The 18684-nt window shown below is 37.4% G+C and overlaps 2 protein-coding genes across 3 annotated transcripts in view; both read left to right on the top strand.

Moving 5' to 3' along the window:
* Positions 1-18684, top strand: part of LOC134798030 (uncharacterized) — a 146314-nt gene that overhangs the window by 86573 nt on the left and 41057 nt on the right. The window lies entirely within an intron of this gene.
* The window catches only part of LOC134798427 (nose resistant to fluoxetine protein 6-like), a 63783-nt gene that overhangs the window by 25082 nt on the left and 20017 nt on the right, over positions 1-18684 (top strand). The window contains exons 1-5 of one of the 2 annotated variants that reach the window (XM_063770864.1): positions 3758-3762; positions 8556-8679; positions 14222-14555; positions 17212-17326; positions 18457-18544. In XM_063770864.1, the coding sequence (XP_063626934.1) occupies positions 8557-8679; positions 14222-14555; positions 17212-17326; positions 18457-18544 (660 nt within the window). In that variant the 5' untranslated portion in view covers positions 3758-3762; position 8556. Of the gene's footprint in view, positions 1-3757; positions 3763-8539; positions 8680-14221; positions 14556-17211; positions 17327-18456; positions 18545-18684 lie in introns of those variants that run through there. The other variant, XM_063770863.1, reaches the window with a different exon arrangement.

The raw sequence follows: 18684 nt of genomic DNA on the forward strand, positions 1-18684 counted from the left end.
AAAATTAACTTTTACGCACGTATGTTTCATAAGTGAATAATCTAAAAGCTGCTTTATTTTGTTTCGACTAGAGTTCATAAATGCATCGATAGATCCGAGACTTGACTCGTTTTTTGCTGATATGCGATAAGTTACAATACGCCTCCGGAATGCTGACTCTACGACTTCAACGCCATCGTTAAGTACTTTAACAGAACCAGCAATTGTTTTGTGCTTATTGCTTCGAAGATGACCTACCCAATTCTTTTTTTCTACAGACGTACTACACGGTACACAAAAAGGCATAATGAAATGATAATAATAACACGAAATATGTAACTAAGCGTACGTCCTAACTAAACTAGAGTACTTCTAAATAGTTAATTGTTTAACACGATCTAATGTCCTTATTTTAAACCACCAATGATGTTATTAATAGCATACGTTGTTATTACCTACTCAGAACGGTTGACGAATGCAAATTATATCTCATGAATGTAGAATGCTATTCAAAACATGGATAAGCCCACATGGTTAACAAAAATGCTTCATAAAACTAAGAAAATACCACTTAAAAAAATACAAAAAAATTGCGTGACATGTATGTAGTTAGTTTTTAAGTCCAATTAAAGAAAATGCAAATTTCACTTTAGAATAATATATCTTTTGTCTGATTTAAGTGATCTGTATCTTGTTAAATATTAAATGAGAATATATAGAAAATCTATAATGTTTAAAATTACTATAAACATATAATTGTGTGTCTAGATAACAAACACGATCTATTTTTTAGTGCATTAATCAAAGTCGTATCCATATTATACTGTCACTAACTTGCATTGGCCATCTATCCTCTTATAAGTACCTAACGTAAAACATGCCATTGTATTACAATAATAAAACAGTTTTTTTGTAATCAACAGTTAATTACATTTGTTAAGTTGTTTAATTAAAAAGAAATGTCTGTGTAATATCGGTTTCTGTGTACTGACTAATAGTTTTTGTAATTAGTAAAATAAACAGGCTCACAATCTTCAAAAATATTGAATGCTTGACCCAAGAACTTTTGCATTTGATCCCACTCTGGAGAATTCAAATCACATTGCAATTTGACAGATGCCAATGCCTTTTTATAGCGTTCTTCAGGGTTAGTCTTTTGATAATCATCGATAGTATACACTTTAAGATCAATAAAATAATTACCGGCTGTTATTGTAGTACGTCGAGAGGAACCCGTAGAAACGCGACTTGTAAATGTTGATGTCGTCTTGATGGCTTTCAAATTAGGGTCACCGCTGATTTTCTCCTCTTCTCGTATGATTTTAAAGATGTCCGTTTCAGCTGGACTCTTCGAAGAACTGAAATAAAGATATATTATTTAAATGATATTTCTAGCAAACTCATTAAAATATTACAAGAAAGTCACATTCAATCTCTTTTAAATAGTATCATTTAAGTGAATACATACCTAGAATCAGATTTCTTGCTTTTACTGCTCGATGCTTGAACTTTGCTCGAAGTGCTTCTCTTTTTGGTGGGTGGCGATGGTGATGGGGTGCGCCGTTGTTGGTTAATCAAATCAAATTCGGACCTAATGAAATAAAAATAAAAATTAGCGTACTTAAATATTAAATGTAACTTTAAATACTACATTACATTCATAGAATTCATTAGTTACCTGGATGTCGGAGACACCTTTCTTTTCTTTAAATTCTTTGTAGTTTTTTTCTTAAGGTCAGGCGAAGGCGTACGTACATGAGCGGAATATTCAGAGTCGGACCTTCAAAACAGAAATAAACCAAAATTATGCAACAATACTTTTAACATATTTCAGAAAAATAAAATATCAAAGTACTTACTTACATTTTAAACGAAGGTCACAGCGGCTTCACTTAACAAACAACGAACAGCTTCGATACGGTATGCAGAATATTTAAGAAATAAATGCATAAAAACAGTATATTTGTTCGTTTTATAATGAAATATTTGATGAGTAGATATTTTACCTAAATATAAGATTATATGACTAAAGAACCATGTTCGTGTATTCAAATTTAAACCTAAATGTAAGCATTATTTACCAAGTATAAAATAATACAGATTGCGTACATAACTGCACATACTTAGTCTTCAAAATATGCTTATTTCTTGTTTTGCACAAAGCGCCGACAAAGTATCAAATTATCTAATGAAACCATCGATTGCATTAACTCGTATTTCAACACGTTACAACGTGTTCATGTATATTAAACCCAAAGAACATTTTATTTAAATAAGTAATTATAATCATCATCATCGTCTTTCCCGTACATTCGTCAGAAATCAGAAATAATTTATTTGTATTGATACAGTATGTTACAATATATGGTGTTACAGATCTTGTTGCACACCTAGCTTGCATGCAAGCGTGCAAATTCATCATCATAATCATAAATTTAAATAAATATAAAATGTCAAATTGAAATAATTAACATAATAGGCATATCACAATACAATTAATAACGAAATATCACTAATTTGAATATTGCTGGTATTCGAGATACGACTCTCTATTCCCTATTAAACACATTACTATAACCTACAAGTGAAAATAATGAAGAAATATTAACAGTTTCTCACGGCATATCTATTAAAAACCTTGAATGTTAAACCTAAACTATCAGTTATTATTTACTCTTTGCTGAGCTCTATATACCTACATATTTATTCAAACTTATACATTATTGAAATTGTAATAGGGAAAATTTCAAGTTTCGTTAAACAATAAAATACTATCACAAAACATAACGCACCTATTTAGACAGTCGGGTAATAAATATTTCTTAACTTGTATCGTGGTACAGGGTCGCATTGGTAAACACGCTGACACAAAATAAATAAAACAATGCTCGAATACTTCGAATTGAAATGTGATCCGTTATAGCGTGAGTAACGATACAGAGGCGTCATGTGTAGGTACTAATTGTTATTGTTACGTTGAAAATATTTTTAAACTATTGTTCCTATATGGAAAATAATGAACTAAATCAGTACGAGTTTTATTCACAAATCATGTTTATCGAGGTAATTTTCCTAGTTAGGTAAATTAGTATTATATTTTGCTAAAGGTTTTCAGACATTAAAATTATAGCTTAATCAAATGTCAATGTAATTAGAGTTAATTGGAAATCATACTTTAAAAGTGTAGAAACATTTCTGAGGTTTACCCTACAAAGGTTGAAACAGTAACCAGTCTGTTTATTTTGTTCTTTGATCTGTTTAATTAAATATCAACACACGCTTGACTCTATCGTATCCCATGCTTTGTCTCTTGTTTATTGCTTGCCAAGCTTGAAGTAAAAGAAGGACGGAAGCTTCGACTATTTACGATTAACGAACACGGTTTCGAGTGTTAATTCACCCGTACTGTATTTCACCGTGTATTCACATATACCTATGAAACTTATGACTAAAATAAAATGTATCTTTATTTTTCAATAAGTAAGACTGATTTTGCATTAACCAAATTTTATGATTTGACTATTTAGCATCATGCAACGAAGTTTACGTAGTTTTATAAATGAATAATATATTTTAAACTTTAATATGATTAGACTAAGATTTAAACTGATATGTTCTCTAACAAAACTGAATTCAATCGTCACATTTACGTCATAGGACGTCATAGGTATTGACCAATAGGGTGCTTGGGTCTGCATCGCGCTTTTAAAGTTTTTTGAATCGTTTGTATAAATACAAATAACATTGATATAGCTCTCGGAGAATCCGTGGCTATTACAACCGCTAGTTCACGGTGACTCTTACCATCTCAATGTTGTGAGGTCTGGCCAACCTTGCGATATTGGTTTGGTAACGCGGTGGCGTGTGCATATCATGCTTGGTTTTAATAACCCTACCTTGGGCAGGGCATGTATGCACGACACACTTCAACGCGGTGGCGGTTAAACACAAACACGCGGTAGCGTATACAGTATCCTGCTTGGTTTTAATAACCCTACCTTGGGCAGGGCAGGTACTGTACTATACAACGGTTTATCCATGCTATAGCGGTTGATAGTATGGGTAACCGATCCACGTTCACATCAAAGTTTCTGGCCAATTCTGCGATGTGATACTGTGACAAACACCGTAATAAACCTAGCCCAGCAAATCTCTACCCGTTGCAAATCTGGGCAATGATGGTGCGTTACGAGATCCTGTTCGAATCAGAACAAGATCTGGTGGGTACAATGCTAGCTAGTACCCGTTGTGTTAAGCCTTTTGCACTTTTTAAAAAATTTTTTTTTAATAATCAACTTAAGCGAAACCTAAACGATGACTTTAACGAGTTGTAATGCAATTTGGATTTTATTCCACTGCTGCGGGATAATTATTCAAAATCAACTTTGGATTCTACCCCACATCGGATCATCAACAACACAAAAACTGTAGACGATTATGGATACGCATTAGGAACCATCCTAAATATGCAATTGGATTCTACTCCACTGTTGTAGCTAGGATAATGGCATTCTACGACTACTTCACTTCGGATTCTGCCCCAGTGTTGTAGCTAGGATATTGGGACGATTTGGGCCTTTGGAACGAGTGTAGCGGAGCGAAGCGACGCGGAACGAAGTGTAGCGGAGCAAAGCGACGCGGAACGAAGTGTAGCGGAGCAAAGCGACGCGGAACGTGTTCCAAAATGGCTCAAAAGTCCCAATATCCTACTACTAAAGTGAACCTGCTAGATTTTTTAAAGTTTCATGTATCACGGGTGTTACAATGCCAAGATAAGGGTTAAACCGTTAACCCAGTGTCAAATTGTACTGGTAACCATGGTAACTCTAGGTTTAATCGGTTAACCCCGGGTTAGTGAATGGTGCAAGTGGCCCTTAAATGGGGTTGGCCGGTCGAAGTAAATATTATACAGATGCCCAGCTTAGATTTTACCTGCCATCCTACGAATAGTGTTAAATTCTTGTTTTTTTTGGAATATTATGACCAATCCTTTTAAGCCCTTTAAGCCAATTCTCATAGAACAAAACTAGAGACAGGTATAGTCAAGGCAAGTAATTTCCGTCAGTAGAAAATGCGGCAAATTTCAAATAAATTAGGCGCGCAAGTTTGTCCTCATATTGAAAATTTTAATTTTGCGCGTTTTTCTACTGACAAAGTGGGTTTTCCAGAGTGTAAAACCTATGCTGGCGCCATCTATAACAACCTTTGACAGTTGCCAACCACATTGCGAAATATATAGGGCAGGGGTTCCCAAACTGTGCACCGCGGCGCCCTGGTGCGCCGTAGACAGGAAAGAGGGGCGTAAATGGTAAATAAATAATAAGGATACAGTTTTTTAAACAAACTTGAGCCAAAAATGGTGATGTCCGTCCGCCATTTATGAGAATGTCACGAGTTTTTTTGGCAGAATGTAGCTTAATTGGCATTGCCTTTGACACTCTCATTACTTCAAAGCGAAACTGCGGAATTTGTGTTTTTTGACTGTTGGCCTTTGAGATAAATTTGAAGGAATTTCGTCTTTAATATAAACGCGTTACAATATTGTGACCACATGGCCACTGTTTTAAACTTTTTAAATATAGCTAATTATAGTCTGTATCTTTAGGTACCTATTTAAATAAAAGTAAACAAACAAATTGTAAATGTTCGGGTAGTTATAACATTTATTGGTTCTTCTTCTTCTTTCCATCCTGTTACCCCCTGCTGGGGTGTAGGGCTCGAATCTTTTTCTTCCACTGACTCCGGTCCTGGGCAGCTTGGGTAGCCTCCTCCCACCCCATCCCCAATACACCCAGCTCTTGCTCCACAGAACGGCGCCAAGTAGATTTAGGGCGACCATGTTTCCGTTTGCCGGGCATCTTCCAGGTCAGGGCCACTTTGGATAGGTGGGTGTCAGGTTTCCTGAGGATATGCCCAACCCAATGCCATTTCCGCGTCTGGATCTCCTTGTGTACGGGTGCTTGTCCGGTTATTCTCCATAAGTGAGCGTTTGTGATCCAGACATTTATTGGTTGACCAACCAAATACAAAACCGCCTGGACCTGTCACTGAATTATGTACTTGACTTTAACTTACATTATTTGATCATGTAATGTTTTCATCTAGCCATTTGAGGGTAGATTTTGCTTCATCATCATCATCATCATCATCTCAGCCATAAGACGTCCACTGCTGAACATAGGCCTCCCCCTTGGACCTCCATACGTGCCGGTTGGAAGCGACCCGCATCCAGCGTCTTCCGGCGACCTTAACAAGATCGTCTGTCCATCTTGTGGGTGGACGTCCTACGCTGCGCTTGCTAGTCCGTGGTCTCCACTCGAGCATTTTTCGACCCCATCGGCCATCTTCTCTGCGTGCAATGTGGGTTTGCTTACTTTTATTTAAATACCTAAAGATACAGAGTATAGCACATGCCTAGGGAAAATTCGTATTAACGGAACTAAAGTACAGAGTACAGACAAAGATTATTTAATTTTCGACCCATTCTGTACCTAGGGGCTATTCATAAATTACGTCATTTCAAATTAGGGGGGGGGGGGGTCTGGACATCGGATGACGGTAGCATGAAGTAGGAGGAAATGGGGTCATTTGAAGCATGATTTTTGGATGATTATAGGGGGGGTCAAAAATCGTCAAAAATCGATGACGTAATTTATGGACAGCCCCCTTGTCACAGTGACAATCAATATAAAAGTCGCAATAGTATTTATTGTTAATGTGACAAAGTACAAAATGGATAGGGAATTAAATTCTTTAATTGTACGTTTAAAATGTCGACTCAAAACCTGTTTTTTCTCAGTAAAGCTCGAGACAACGGAAACTAAATCTGAGTCAAAGGTAATTGATATAATTGTAGTGCATTCATCGATTATTTATAGGTTATGCGTCGACAGGTTGACCTTTTGACGGTTAACTGCACTGCCCGTTAGGGCCGATACAGACGGACTGCAACCCGACTGCAATTTGTACGGAAAACTGCACGCCGACTGCACGCTAACTGCGACGTCACCGTCTCCCATACAAGTTGCAGTCAGGTTGCAGTCCATCTGCACCGGCCCTTGTCCCGGAGGATATCAGTTAGGGATTTAAATACACACTTATTCATAAAATTTTACGGGCCTGATTTAGTTAAATTATGTTTTATCCCTTTCTTACAAATACATAAGTCAAAATGATAGATAAAGACAAATTATTATTAGCTAATTGAGGTTTGTAGTGCATTTATAAATAAGGGGGCTGGTAGCCACCATCAATGATATTATAAACCCTATATATATAGGTTATAGGCGTCTCAATATCTGAACACTCATTCTAGCACCTTGACATTAGAGTTGAATAGAGGCGTGTTCAGATATTTGTGGGCACCTTGGCCGCTCCGATATATCTGATGGCGACAGTACTTTGTGACAACACGTGCCAACTCATGAGTCAGTCAACCCAAATGTATTCCGACAAGCTGGCTCCGAGGGAAAACCCCACGAATACGCGTATGATGGTTACACGTTTATCACCTACAGTGTCATGTGTCACCGCGAACATACATACTGGTTAGAAAGTGACAATCGCAATGAGCGACGAATCGTACGGCTCGATCGGAAAATGAATTAGATTTCTACTAGACTTCAACAAGTTACGATACGGATAATTTAAAGATATTTGTAAGATAGATATGTCAAATTTGACGTTTCCGCGATTCTGGAGGTCCTCTTGAACGATTTCGACAAGTTATGACTTAGATATCCAAGTCACATCTAGTCGATATCTAATGTAGATCTAGTTGATCTCTAAATCGTCTCAAAATCTTGTGATTATCTCGAAATCCGAATAGGCCTGGTAGGCGACGATTATAATAGCGCGACCATATTAGGCCCACTCTAGCATGTAAATTACCTATGATGATTCGACTAAGCACAGAAAAGGAAAAATAGAAAAATTCACCGCTTCGGGCAAGATTCGAACGCGACCTTGAAAACACAAAATTAAAACAAATAGAAATTTGTGTAAACAAAAGAAAGGAATGGAAAAATTCCCACGTCCTGGCAAGCTCCGGTACCTAAGCTAAGTTGGTTAGAGCGATCGGACCGGTGTTCCGATATCTTGTCCGAAGAGGTGAAGTTTCCATTTTTCCATTTAATTAGGTAATTGAAAAATTAAAGTTCAATTTTTAACAAGCAGAAACGTCTGCGAACGTTGCAGACTCACCCGGGACAGTAATTTTTCCACTTTTAAAATTCTAAAATTAAATTCGTACCGATTGTGGATAGAGTTAGACCAAGAAAAGTCTGCAGCGATTTTGATAGCCCACGCAGTGCAGGTGTTATTAATACGTCACAATTTCATAGAAGTTTGACGTTTAAAATGACACTCGCACTCCGTGGACTATCAAAATCGCTGCAGACTTTTCTTGGTCTAACTTTAGAGTGATATATAAACGTTTTTAACTCTTTGAATACCACATTTATCGCAATGAACGAAGGTTGATATTGGGCTGTAGCCACGCGCGCCAGTTAACGTTTTTGGCGATCATGGAGTTAATAGAAATAATTCTCTTTGTTTCCAGAAACCGAATATAACCTAATGCCAGCTTTATACGCGTTGGATCCATTCGACGCATGCCTATTGGAGCCGGGCGGCACGTACTGCTTGCTCGACGCTGATCTACATTCTGGAGGGAAATCTGATCTCATGAGGATGATACGGGTTAGTGCTTAATTTATCTTACCTTAACCCTTTAAAGCGCAAAAAATAGCCAAGGAAGTGAGTTCAAGCCTTCTTGACGCTCAACTGTCCCAATGATTCCGGTTCGGAAAAAAATACAATAAGAGGATCATAAGTCAGTAATGTTGTTTCTAACCTACATTGGGTTAAGTACTGTTGTATAAGTAAAGTAACGCGTATTAAAGTAGTGTTGTAGTAACAACCGTATGCCAGCTTTATACGCCCAGTTATTTTTTTAAAATTAAATACGACCTAGGCTAACGACATTCGTAGTCCTTTGTGGCATATTATGCCATAAGCCAAGTGGAAATACCATGCTTCCTACAATTATGGTGAGTAATTACAGCTTAGGCAATTACGTCAAGCCCGGCAAGACAGAAACGGTATTAACCCATAAAACGGACTAGTTAAAAAAATACACGCTGAAGCTTTAAGCCACATCGCCTTAAGTCCCAAAAAAAATCAGCATGAGAAAAAAATACAAAAAGATGATTTTATAGCGTGTTCATCCATATTATTATAATATCTAAGAGTGCCCTATAAGCTAGCTAGGGTTAAGCGTTATTTTTTAGGACTCTCAAATTGAAAATGCCCTTGTAATTTCATTTCATTACATGCCCTTGAAATTAGTTGGTTTTTATTCTTTTGTGTTTATTCCGTTGTTTTTTATTGTGTTTTACATTTGCGTTTGTTAACAAAATACAAATTTGAAAGGAGTTAAAAAGATCATAAATCTTTAATATTAAATTTATAACCACGAAACTTAAAATAATAGTATACCTACTCATCAATTTCCGATGAACATTTTTGTTTGCGAGATTTTAACACTTTACTGATAAAGTGTGAATTGAATGACGCTTCACTACGCTTTTTAAATATAAATTAAAACTGACATAATATTTACATTACGGAACTCTGAATATAACATAATTGCTTCCTTCCTGATAAATGTAACATTTTTCCTTAATTAATAAGAGAGATAATAAAAAACCTTGACAATGCGCGTAAAATGAAGTAGGTAAACGAAATTAGCACTGGTTTGTCCGACTGGTTAGTCAAGTGCAACGAACAACGCATTATGTAGGGTTCCGTACCTTCTTACGGTACAAAAAGCCATGTAAATATATATAAATAAATATTATGAGAAAAAGCCCAATAAAGGACAAAAACCAATTTTTTAAACATGCAGATACGTCTGCGAGCAATGGGAAATGGAATGGTCATGTCGCTATACGCCACCACAGAATAATTAATAGTACTACCGTACAGAAAGGAAACTTCCTACAAAAACGAAGTTTGACAGCGGTTCAGGGTCGAATCATGCTGTCCCTTTCTAGTATATGGCACTATCCCTTTCGGCTATTTAGGGTTGTCAAAAATCAAGTGATTATCTTATCTGTGGTCGTGCACGCAAAAGGAAGTCAAGTGGTGCCAACCCTAATAATTGCTCGGAGCAATGCTGAGCCGAGCGGAGCCGAGTTTGACCGAAGTCAGGAGTTTCGCACCCCTGACGCCACCCCAAAGCGTGTAAAACATAAGGGAAGGAATGGAAAGATTCGCGAGATTCTGGTAGGCTTCCGTAGCTTAATTGGTTAGAGCTAACGCATGGATTGCGGAGGTTGCGGGTTCCAGTCCTGCCAAAACGTAATTTTTAAATTTTTTCCTGTAATATAAAATTTGCAATAAGGACAATATCTCGTAAAACATATATTATAGAAACTCATAAATGCGCGTTTTCCCAGAGATTAAGACCTAGCCAGACCGATTTTTAGCCCCCGAAAACTTACATACTTGGTATAGCAAATTTCATTGAAATCGTTAGAGCCGTTTCCGAAATCCCCAAAATATATTAATATATAAACAAGAATTGCTCTTTTAAAGGTAATAAGATTTTGCATCTAAACGTGTGTTAATTGCATTGTAAAAACTCTTTAAGTATGCTTAACCCTTTGAACGCCAAGCCTATTAAGTATATACAATTAAAGCACCATCGTAAACCTTATCGCGGAATGCATGAAGGTTAATACCCTGTGGACGCTTCGCGGTTAAGCGCAATGGAAACCCAGCGCAGAGAATAGAGTGTATAGAGACTTACTGTCATGGTAAATTATGTAGCCACATTACATTTACTGCCATCTTTCGACAGAAGATTAAAACTGTTAAACGCCATTTGACTTTGATCATTATTCACTAATATGTGTTAACTTGTTAAATATAAATATTAACGACATCTACTCAAGAGTAGGCTTCAGCGAGTATTTAGTGTCGAGTAGATGGCGTTAATATTAATATTTAAGTAACAAGTTAACACATATCAGTGAAAGAATAAGGATCAAAGTCAAATGGCGTTCTAACAGTTTTAATCTTCTGTTGAAAGATGGCAGTACCTAAATTGTTACTGTTGCTACATAATTTACTTTAACAAGCCGCCTCTATTTCAAATTCTCTTTGCCCAGTGTAGTGCCACAGAATGTGAATATTGCCCTTAAATGTACGTAAGGTATTTTACAAAATCGTCCTCTTGAATAGTTTACATCCATATGAAGATAAAATGTGTTCTCAAAGAATGACAATAACGTAAATAGAACAGGGAAGCATCTAACTATGTAAGTATCTATTTAAGGATGACTCACGCTAGACCGGGACGGGCCCGGGCCGAGGCCTCCAAAATGTATGTATGTAAACACTTGATTGTACATAAGACAGGTTAAGATACAATTAAAAGAAAGTATACAATGTACAAAGGCGAACTTATCCCTATAAGGGATCTCTTCCAGTCAACCTTTGAGCAATTGAGAGTAGACACATGTACAGAAAAGTAAATAATGGTTCAATTATTACCCAAGTAAATAATTAAAACCTTTAGCCTACATTCTAATATAAATACACATATATAATACATAATTAATATAAATACATACATAGAAATAAATATACCGGGTGTGGCCTGTAACATGAGCAAAAAATTAAACTGTAAGCTGTACTCCTCATACTGACCAACATTTGTTCAGCGACAGCAAAGCAAATCTTGTCTGTAGAAAAATGCGCGAAATTAAAATTTTCTATGAGACGATATCCCTTCGCGCCTACATTTTACAAATTTGCCGCCTTTTTCTACTGACAACATCTGCTTGACCAAGTATATATTATATTTTAATTACTATAATTTGCTATAACATCGTTCTGGAAAAGCCACAAGTTGACGTGGACGATTCAAAATAATAACGCTGACATGCGCAAAACAGCTTGCGTGTATGTAACTTGCAAAACTTTTAAAATTAGAACGTAAATGTGTACAATCACCTGCAATAATATGTTACTCTTCGAAGGCCGCACAAATATGTGACACGCTCTTATGGCTCTACAAATAAGATCGTGTCAGATATTTTTGCTGGCTTCGTTGTTTACATATTATTGCAGGTGACTGTACATATTTGTATGGGTTTGGTATATTAGCTATGTACAAAGTGCATGGTGGGGGATATACATGCAAAGAAAACGGACGGCGTGGGAAAATCACAGTACCTACAGCTACCACCAGTTAACCCCTAAAGTGTCATTCTACAGAACTTGCTAACTATGTAAACAAACCGCTATATTGAAACTGTCACTGAATGATGATTTCAGTATGGCGGTTTGTTTATATAATTAGCAAGTTCCATAGAATTGTATGGGATTTTGAACAGCGCGCCAAGCGGGACGTTTTGGAAACTCAAAATCCCATACAAAAGGAGCCTTAACACAAACGCGTACCTACGTCACGTCACGCTATAGAATGTACACTAGGGGTAGGTACTGAACGGTTACCATCAGTTTGTCACTGACATAAACGCCGTCGAGAACGTAATTTACTTTCTATACATCTCGCTCGCACTCGCATATTAGTGCAAACGGGATGTATAGAAAGTAAATTACGTTCTCGACGGCGTTAATGTCAGTGACAAACTGATGGTAACCGTACTGGTCATAAAACTATTTCTTCTAAATCCCGATTAAAAATTACGAAATACCTTGCTGGAAGATTAACACCTATACTATATCTAACGCTACACTCGCGATTTGGGACGTCGACTCAGACAGAAAGGGGAGGGCCCCCGCTCCGAGTCGTTCCTTGTGCAAGGGCTGATCCAGCGTGGAAATGCTGCGAGCATCATGGGCACCTTTGCACCGGGACGGCAGAGAGCGGTTTGTTTTTTTAAATTTATAGTTTTAATTTTTATTTGTAAGTGTTAGTTGTAATTTGTATTATTATGATTATTTTACCATAAATATATATATATATAATCAAGGAACTAGTTACCTATAATAAATAGTAATTAACAATGTAGGTACATAGCAGCTGTCAGGTATTTGTAGGCGTTTGAACTGATTGACTGCCCATAAATTATAGTAATACCTACCTACTATTTACGTAGAACATTTAATTGCTTCTGTTTCATGCTAAAGTGTCATTCTATAGAACTTGCTAACTATGTAAACAAACCGCCATATTGAAATTGTCAAAAAATTATGAATTTACTTGTGACTTTTGTTTACATAGTTAGCAAGTTCCATAGAATGACACTTTACGTATAAGAAGGAGTTATTTTTAGAGTTAGACCAAGAAAAGTCCGCAGCGATTACGATAGCCCACGCAGTGCAAGTGTTATTTTAAACGTCAAACGTCTAAATTATGACGTATAAATAACACTCGCACTGCGTGGGCTATCAAAATTGCTGCAGACTTTTCTTGGTATAACTCTACAATGAATGAATGAATGAATAATATTTATTTCAGGACTAGTCCCATATTATGTTAGTAACAAGTTTATACTACTTAAATTTAGTGTTAGTGCAAAACAACATAAATAAAATTTAACAAATAAAACTTATAACCTACCTACGTGGAGCGCGATACATGGAGCTGTGTCCATCTCCGCATCAGCGCGGAATCCCAGCGGTCCGCGAACGCGCTCAGGGTCCCGTTCGACAATGTTCGGTCAAATCTTGCATGTATATAAAATTAGATGCACTTCCCATTATTTGATTGAGCTGGAACTTCACATACCTACATACATGTGTATATGTAAGTTGGGTGACAATGCAATATTATGGCACCATCGAGCTGATCTGATGGAGGAGGTCGCGATAGGAGCTCTGTGATGAAACAACGCAACCGAATTTTGTTTTAGGTTTGTTAAAATAGAATTGTCTCGATAAGTATTAGTTGCCTGTTGAAAGAAAGAACAGTCAGCGGTAAAAGCTTGTACCTATAGACCAACTATAGGTACAAGCTTTTATTCAACTCTAAATATACATACAATTCTAAACCAATTTGTCAGTCAGTAAGAACCAGGAAAACTATACTCATCCTTTAAACTTGGGTGCTAGTCTAGTGTAAGACAAAGATAGTATGATTCTCTCTGTCTATGATTGAAATGAGACAGTCCTTTGACAAACTATATCAAAAAAGAAAATTTTGAAACTAAACTTATTAGGTATATAATTTAATATAAAATTTAATCTGAATTTATTTTCTTTTCAGGGTTATTCAGAGCACACAATAAAACACTTCAATCACACACAGATACACAGAGGAGTGTGTGTTACAAAGACGTGTAAAGATTTCATCCACAATAGAAGGCTAAATGAAACAGCGGATCTAGAAGTGATCCTCGAGGCATGCCTGAACAGTTCTATATGGAGGGATTACAAATTACACGCCACAGTGAATAGAATACAGTATTGTAACCGGGAAGGTGATGAAGAAGAGCTGGATACGAGTGACTATGTGGTAGCAGCAGTGTATCTACTGTTGATTGTGTGCAATGTAGCTGGAAGTCTCTACGATGTCTACTTATGCGAAATAGATGGCAAAGGTATATTTTATGTTGTTAAAAATTACAATTTGAGTCATATACAGTAAATAAGTTAACTTATCATCCGTGAACACGCCCAAAGTTAAAGACCCTAAAGCCTAATTTTCTGATTGCACCAGCACCATTATGTGCATAAACAGGCAGGCGTGGCTCACTCCGCGATTTCGTCGCTTTGCTACAGGTAGCTAAAAGTAGGTACATCCGTTCGGCCCCAATTTTGGGGTTTGTCATAAGCCGCGCGTGGCGCTGTCGCCACCTAGCGGCCATATGTGTGCTGATCGTAACAGACGCGTTTTGTTAGAGAGTGAGTCTTCTGTACCTAGTACTGTTGTTTATTCTGTGAAACAGGTAGCTAAATGTCGCTTATGAAATGCCATCTCATCTAATATTACTAAATTAATTAATACTTCTGAGAAAGCGTATTTAATCTGGCATAATTCCATGAGCATTTTGGGGCTTTACGCATTTGATTGCGGTTGCTACGATTCGTGGAGCGCCTCAGTATCACAGTAGTATGGAACTACTATACTAAATAGTATAACACGTGTGATACTATTAGGGCGTTCCACGGTTTAAATGCAAACGCATTTCGTAAGCGAAATTCTCGTGGAATGCCCTAAGTGCGATTATGAGTTCAGTCAGGAACATAACGGCGATTGAAAACCTAAATCTGTTGGTAGATTCGCTGAGAGAAATTTATTCGTACGTAGTGTAACACGATATTCATGATTACGACATTGATATTATTATTGTAAACTGACCTACCACGAAGTTTAGCGCCTAAATAAAAGGTTAGTACAACAGTCACGTTGAGGCAGTTATGCCGCGCGAACACAGTTGGCAACAGATATGAGGAGAAAGTTACATTTAATGCATTCATATATGTACTCGTAACTATAGTTCGTCTTTTTTAGCATTACCAAAAAAACCGGGCAAGTGCGAGTCGGACTCGCGCACGAAGGGTTCCGTACCATAATGCAAAAAAAAAACAAAAAAAAAGCAAAAAAAAAAACGGTCACCCATGCAAATACTGACCACTCCCGACGTTGCTTAACTTTGGGTCAAAAATCATGTTTGTTGTATGGGAGCCCCATTTAAATCTTTATTTGATTCTGTTTTTAGTATTTGTTGTTATAGCGGCAACAGAAATACATCATCTGTGAAAATTTCAACTGTCTAGCTATCACGGTTCGTGAGATACAGCCTGGTGACAGTCGGACGGACGGACGGACGGACGGACAGCGAAGTCTTAGTAATAGGGTCCCGTTTTACCCTTTGGGTACGGAACCCTAAAAAGGTACCTAAAATATCTTGACGTGTCTTTTTATTGAAAAACACTTTTGAAAAATAAGTCACGGCAAATATCTAACAATTATGAATCATAATACGATTATTTACATTATTTTGCTTTCATAAGTAATAGTTAGGTACTGATTTTTAAAAAGCGTTTTTCAATTAAAAGACACGTCAAGATCGTGTCTTTTTCTAATGAAAAAAAAAATAACTATAGGCACAGAATATGAAAGAGTAGGTAATTTGGGAGCTAAAAGGTTTGAAAAATATATTTTTTAATTTGTATCAAATAAGTTTTTGGCACATAAAAATCATTTTTGTTACAAGTTTTATATCGCTTTTCGCGTTTCGTTCATTCCATTCGTGCCAGCTTTCGTAAAACGACACGTACTCAAAATCACTCATTAAGTCAATAAGTACCTAATTTCAATCACTTCGCGAAGCGTCGTGTGCACCAATCACCGTGAGCAGGCGTGGCTCACTCCGCGATTTCGTCGCTTTGCAACATGTAGCTAAAAGTACATCCGTTCCACACCAATTTTGGTGGCTAGCCATAAGCCGCGCGTGGCGCTGTCGCCAACTAGCGGCCATATCTGTCCTGATCGTAACAGACGCGTTTTGTTAGAGAGTGGGTCTTCTGTACCTAGTACTATTATTTATTCTGTGCCGTGAGTGAATGTCTAGGTCGTATATAAGAAGACTAAAACCCAAACAAAATGCTAAATCGGAATTGGCCTATATAATTCCATTTAACATAATTTATGAAAGCATAAAATAATAAATGTAAATTGCATTTGACCACAATCAGGTATCTTAGCTCATCCAATTCCGATCAGATCACTGCTTCTTGGTTGTAAATTTTAAATAATAGTTACAGTAGGTACTTGTGAGTACCTACAATATTATAATTATAAAATAATCACAAATTACCTTTAAGGGTCAATTATAGAAGATTATTTATGATTTAATAGTCTCATTGCAATAACAATACTAGTAGATAATTTATTACCCATAATAAGGGTCCGTGATTGATATTATATCGGTATGTATGTACTTATCATAGATAATATAATTATATTAATTATATTCATAATTATATTTTTAGTACCTAGTATTTCTTTTGTGACTGTAATTTTCTGACCGCCGCGCCGGTAAACAATGGAGAGAGGTCAGCCAGGGCAATTGAAACTATTGGGGCAAATGTAACTTAGGTTAATACGGATAAGCGTGGCATAGGGGTAAGTCTGGTTGGCCTTCACATTGGGGCACTCATTGATTAAAAGATTAGTGTTTTTTGCAAGTTCATACATCCTACGCGCGTTTATTGATAATGCCATTAATGGATACATTCCGTTGTTTCCAGGAAATCCTTTTTTGCTGGCGTTCTCAGTACGTCGCAACTGGCGGAAGCTGACAGCGCCGGGAGGCGTCGGGCCAGACCCGAGGCTCAACCGCCTCAAACTCTTCAATGGTTTAAGGTGTGTAATCTGGACGGCTACCGCCAATGGCGTAGCTAGGCGTGAGCGAATGGGGCCCCTCGCCCACGGCCTCGCAATTGGAGGGGCCTCGCAAAGCCAACCTTTTTATTACCTTGGGAATACACATTGAAAAGGGCCTCGCAGATGTGGTTTCGCCCTAGGCTAGATTAGTTCACGCAACGCCACTGGCTACCGCAAAAATCGAAGTGTGAAGAGAGCCGGACCCCAAACTGATAGCGCCGGGAAGTGTGGGACCGGACCCGAGGCTCAACCGCCTCAAACTCTTCAATGGCTTGAGGTCAGTAACCTGGACCTACCGCAAAATTCGAAGTGTGAAGAGACTCTGACACCAACTGACAGCGCCGGGAGGTATGGGGTCGGACCCAAGATTCAATCGCCTCAAACACTTAACGCGTGAGGTAAAAAGCAATAATGAAGCCGGAGCCAATGAAGGTCCATCGTTATTAACAAGCTTTTATTAGGTCGACCTGTATGATGTAAATAACTATGTAATGGAATCTAAGGTAACTAATTTAACCATCTTCCAAGGATCGTAGCGTCATGAAAATTGGCAGCTGTATGTAGTTCTGATGACAATACAATAATATGGTACTGTCGAACTGATCTGATGATGGAGACAGGAGGTGGCCATAGGAACTCTGTGATGAAACAACGCAACCTAATTGTGTTAGGGGTTTGTAGAATTGTCTCTTTGTAGAGTATTAGTTGTCCGTCGTAAGAAAAGTACAGTCAGCGATAAAAGCTTGTACCAAAAATGAAATTTTTGCCAAAAACTTATTTTTATTTTTCTTATGGTTAATATAAATTTGCAGTTTTGTCTATGATGATGATGATCCTTAAAGCCGATTTAGACCATGGCGACCACTTCGACTCTTAGTTTCTATGATATTTAATAGCGAACATGGACGCAAAATTGTAACCCATTCAGCATTCACACTTATAAAATTAAGAAAATTTGAATTTAAAGTAGGCTAGCTTAAAGAACCCGGCCATTTTAGGTACCTTAGGTGTCTTGCTTTTGCTATTGGCTCCATACAGAGCTCGAAAGGTTGTATATTCCGCTGTTATTGTGGCCAATTGTAAATTTGGAATGTATTTCATCTTTTCAGAACCATGACGATGGTGTGCGTGTTTTTCTCACACAGCGTGTTGGTCATGTCGTACTCCTACGTGGATAACCCACTTTACATTGAAAAGGTAATATTAATACCATCACTCACACACACACAAACACACACACCACAGACAACTACTACACAGATAAGTGACAGTTCTTAAACCTTATTCCAAAAATATACCTACTAGAGTCTGTGCGGAAAGAGAAGGGTCGTGGAATG

Source organism: Cydia splendana, chromosome 16 (genome assembly GCF_910591565.1).
Source record: "Cydia splendana chromosome 16, ilCydSple1.2, whole genome shotgun sequence".
NCBI lineage: Eukaryota > Metazoa > Arthropoda > Insecta > Lepidoptera > Tortricidae > Cydia > Cydia splendana.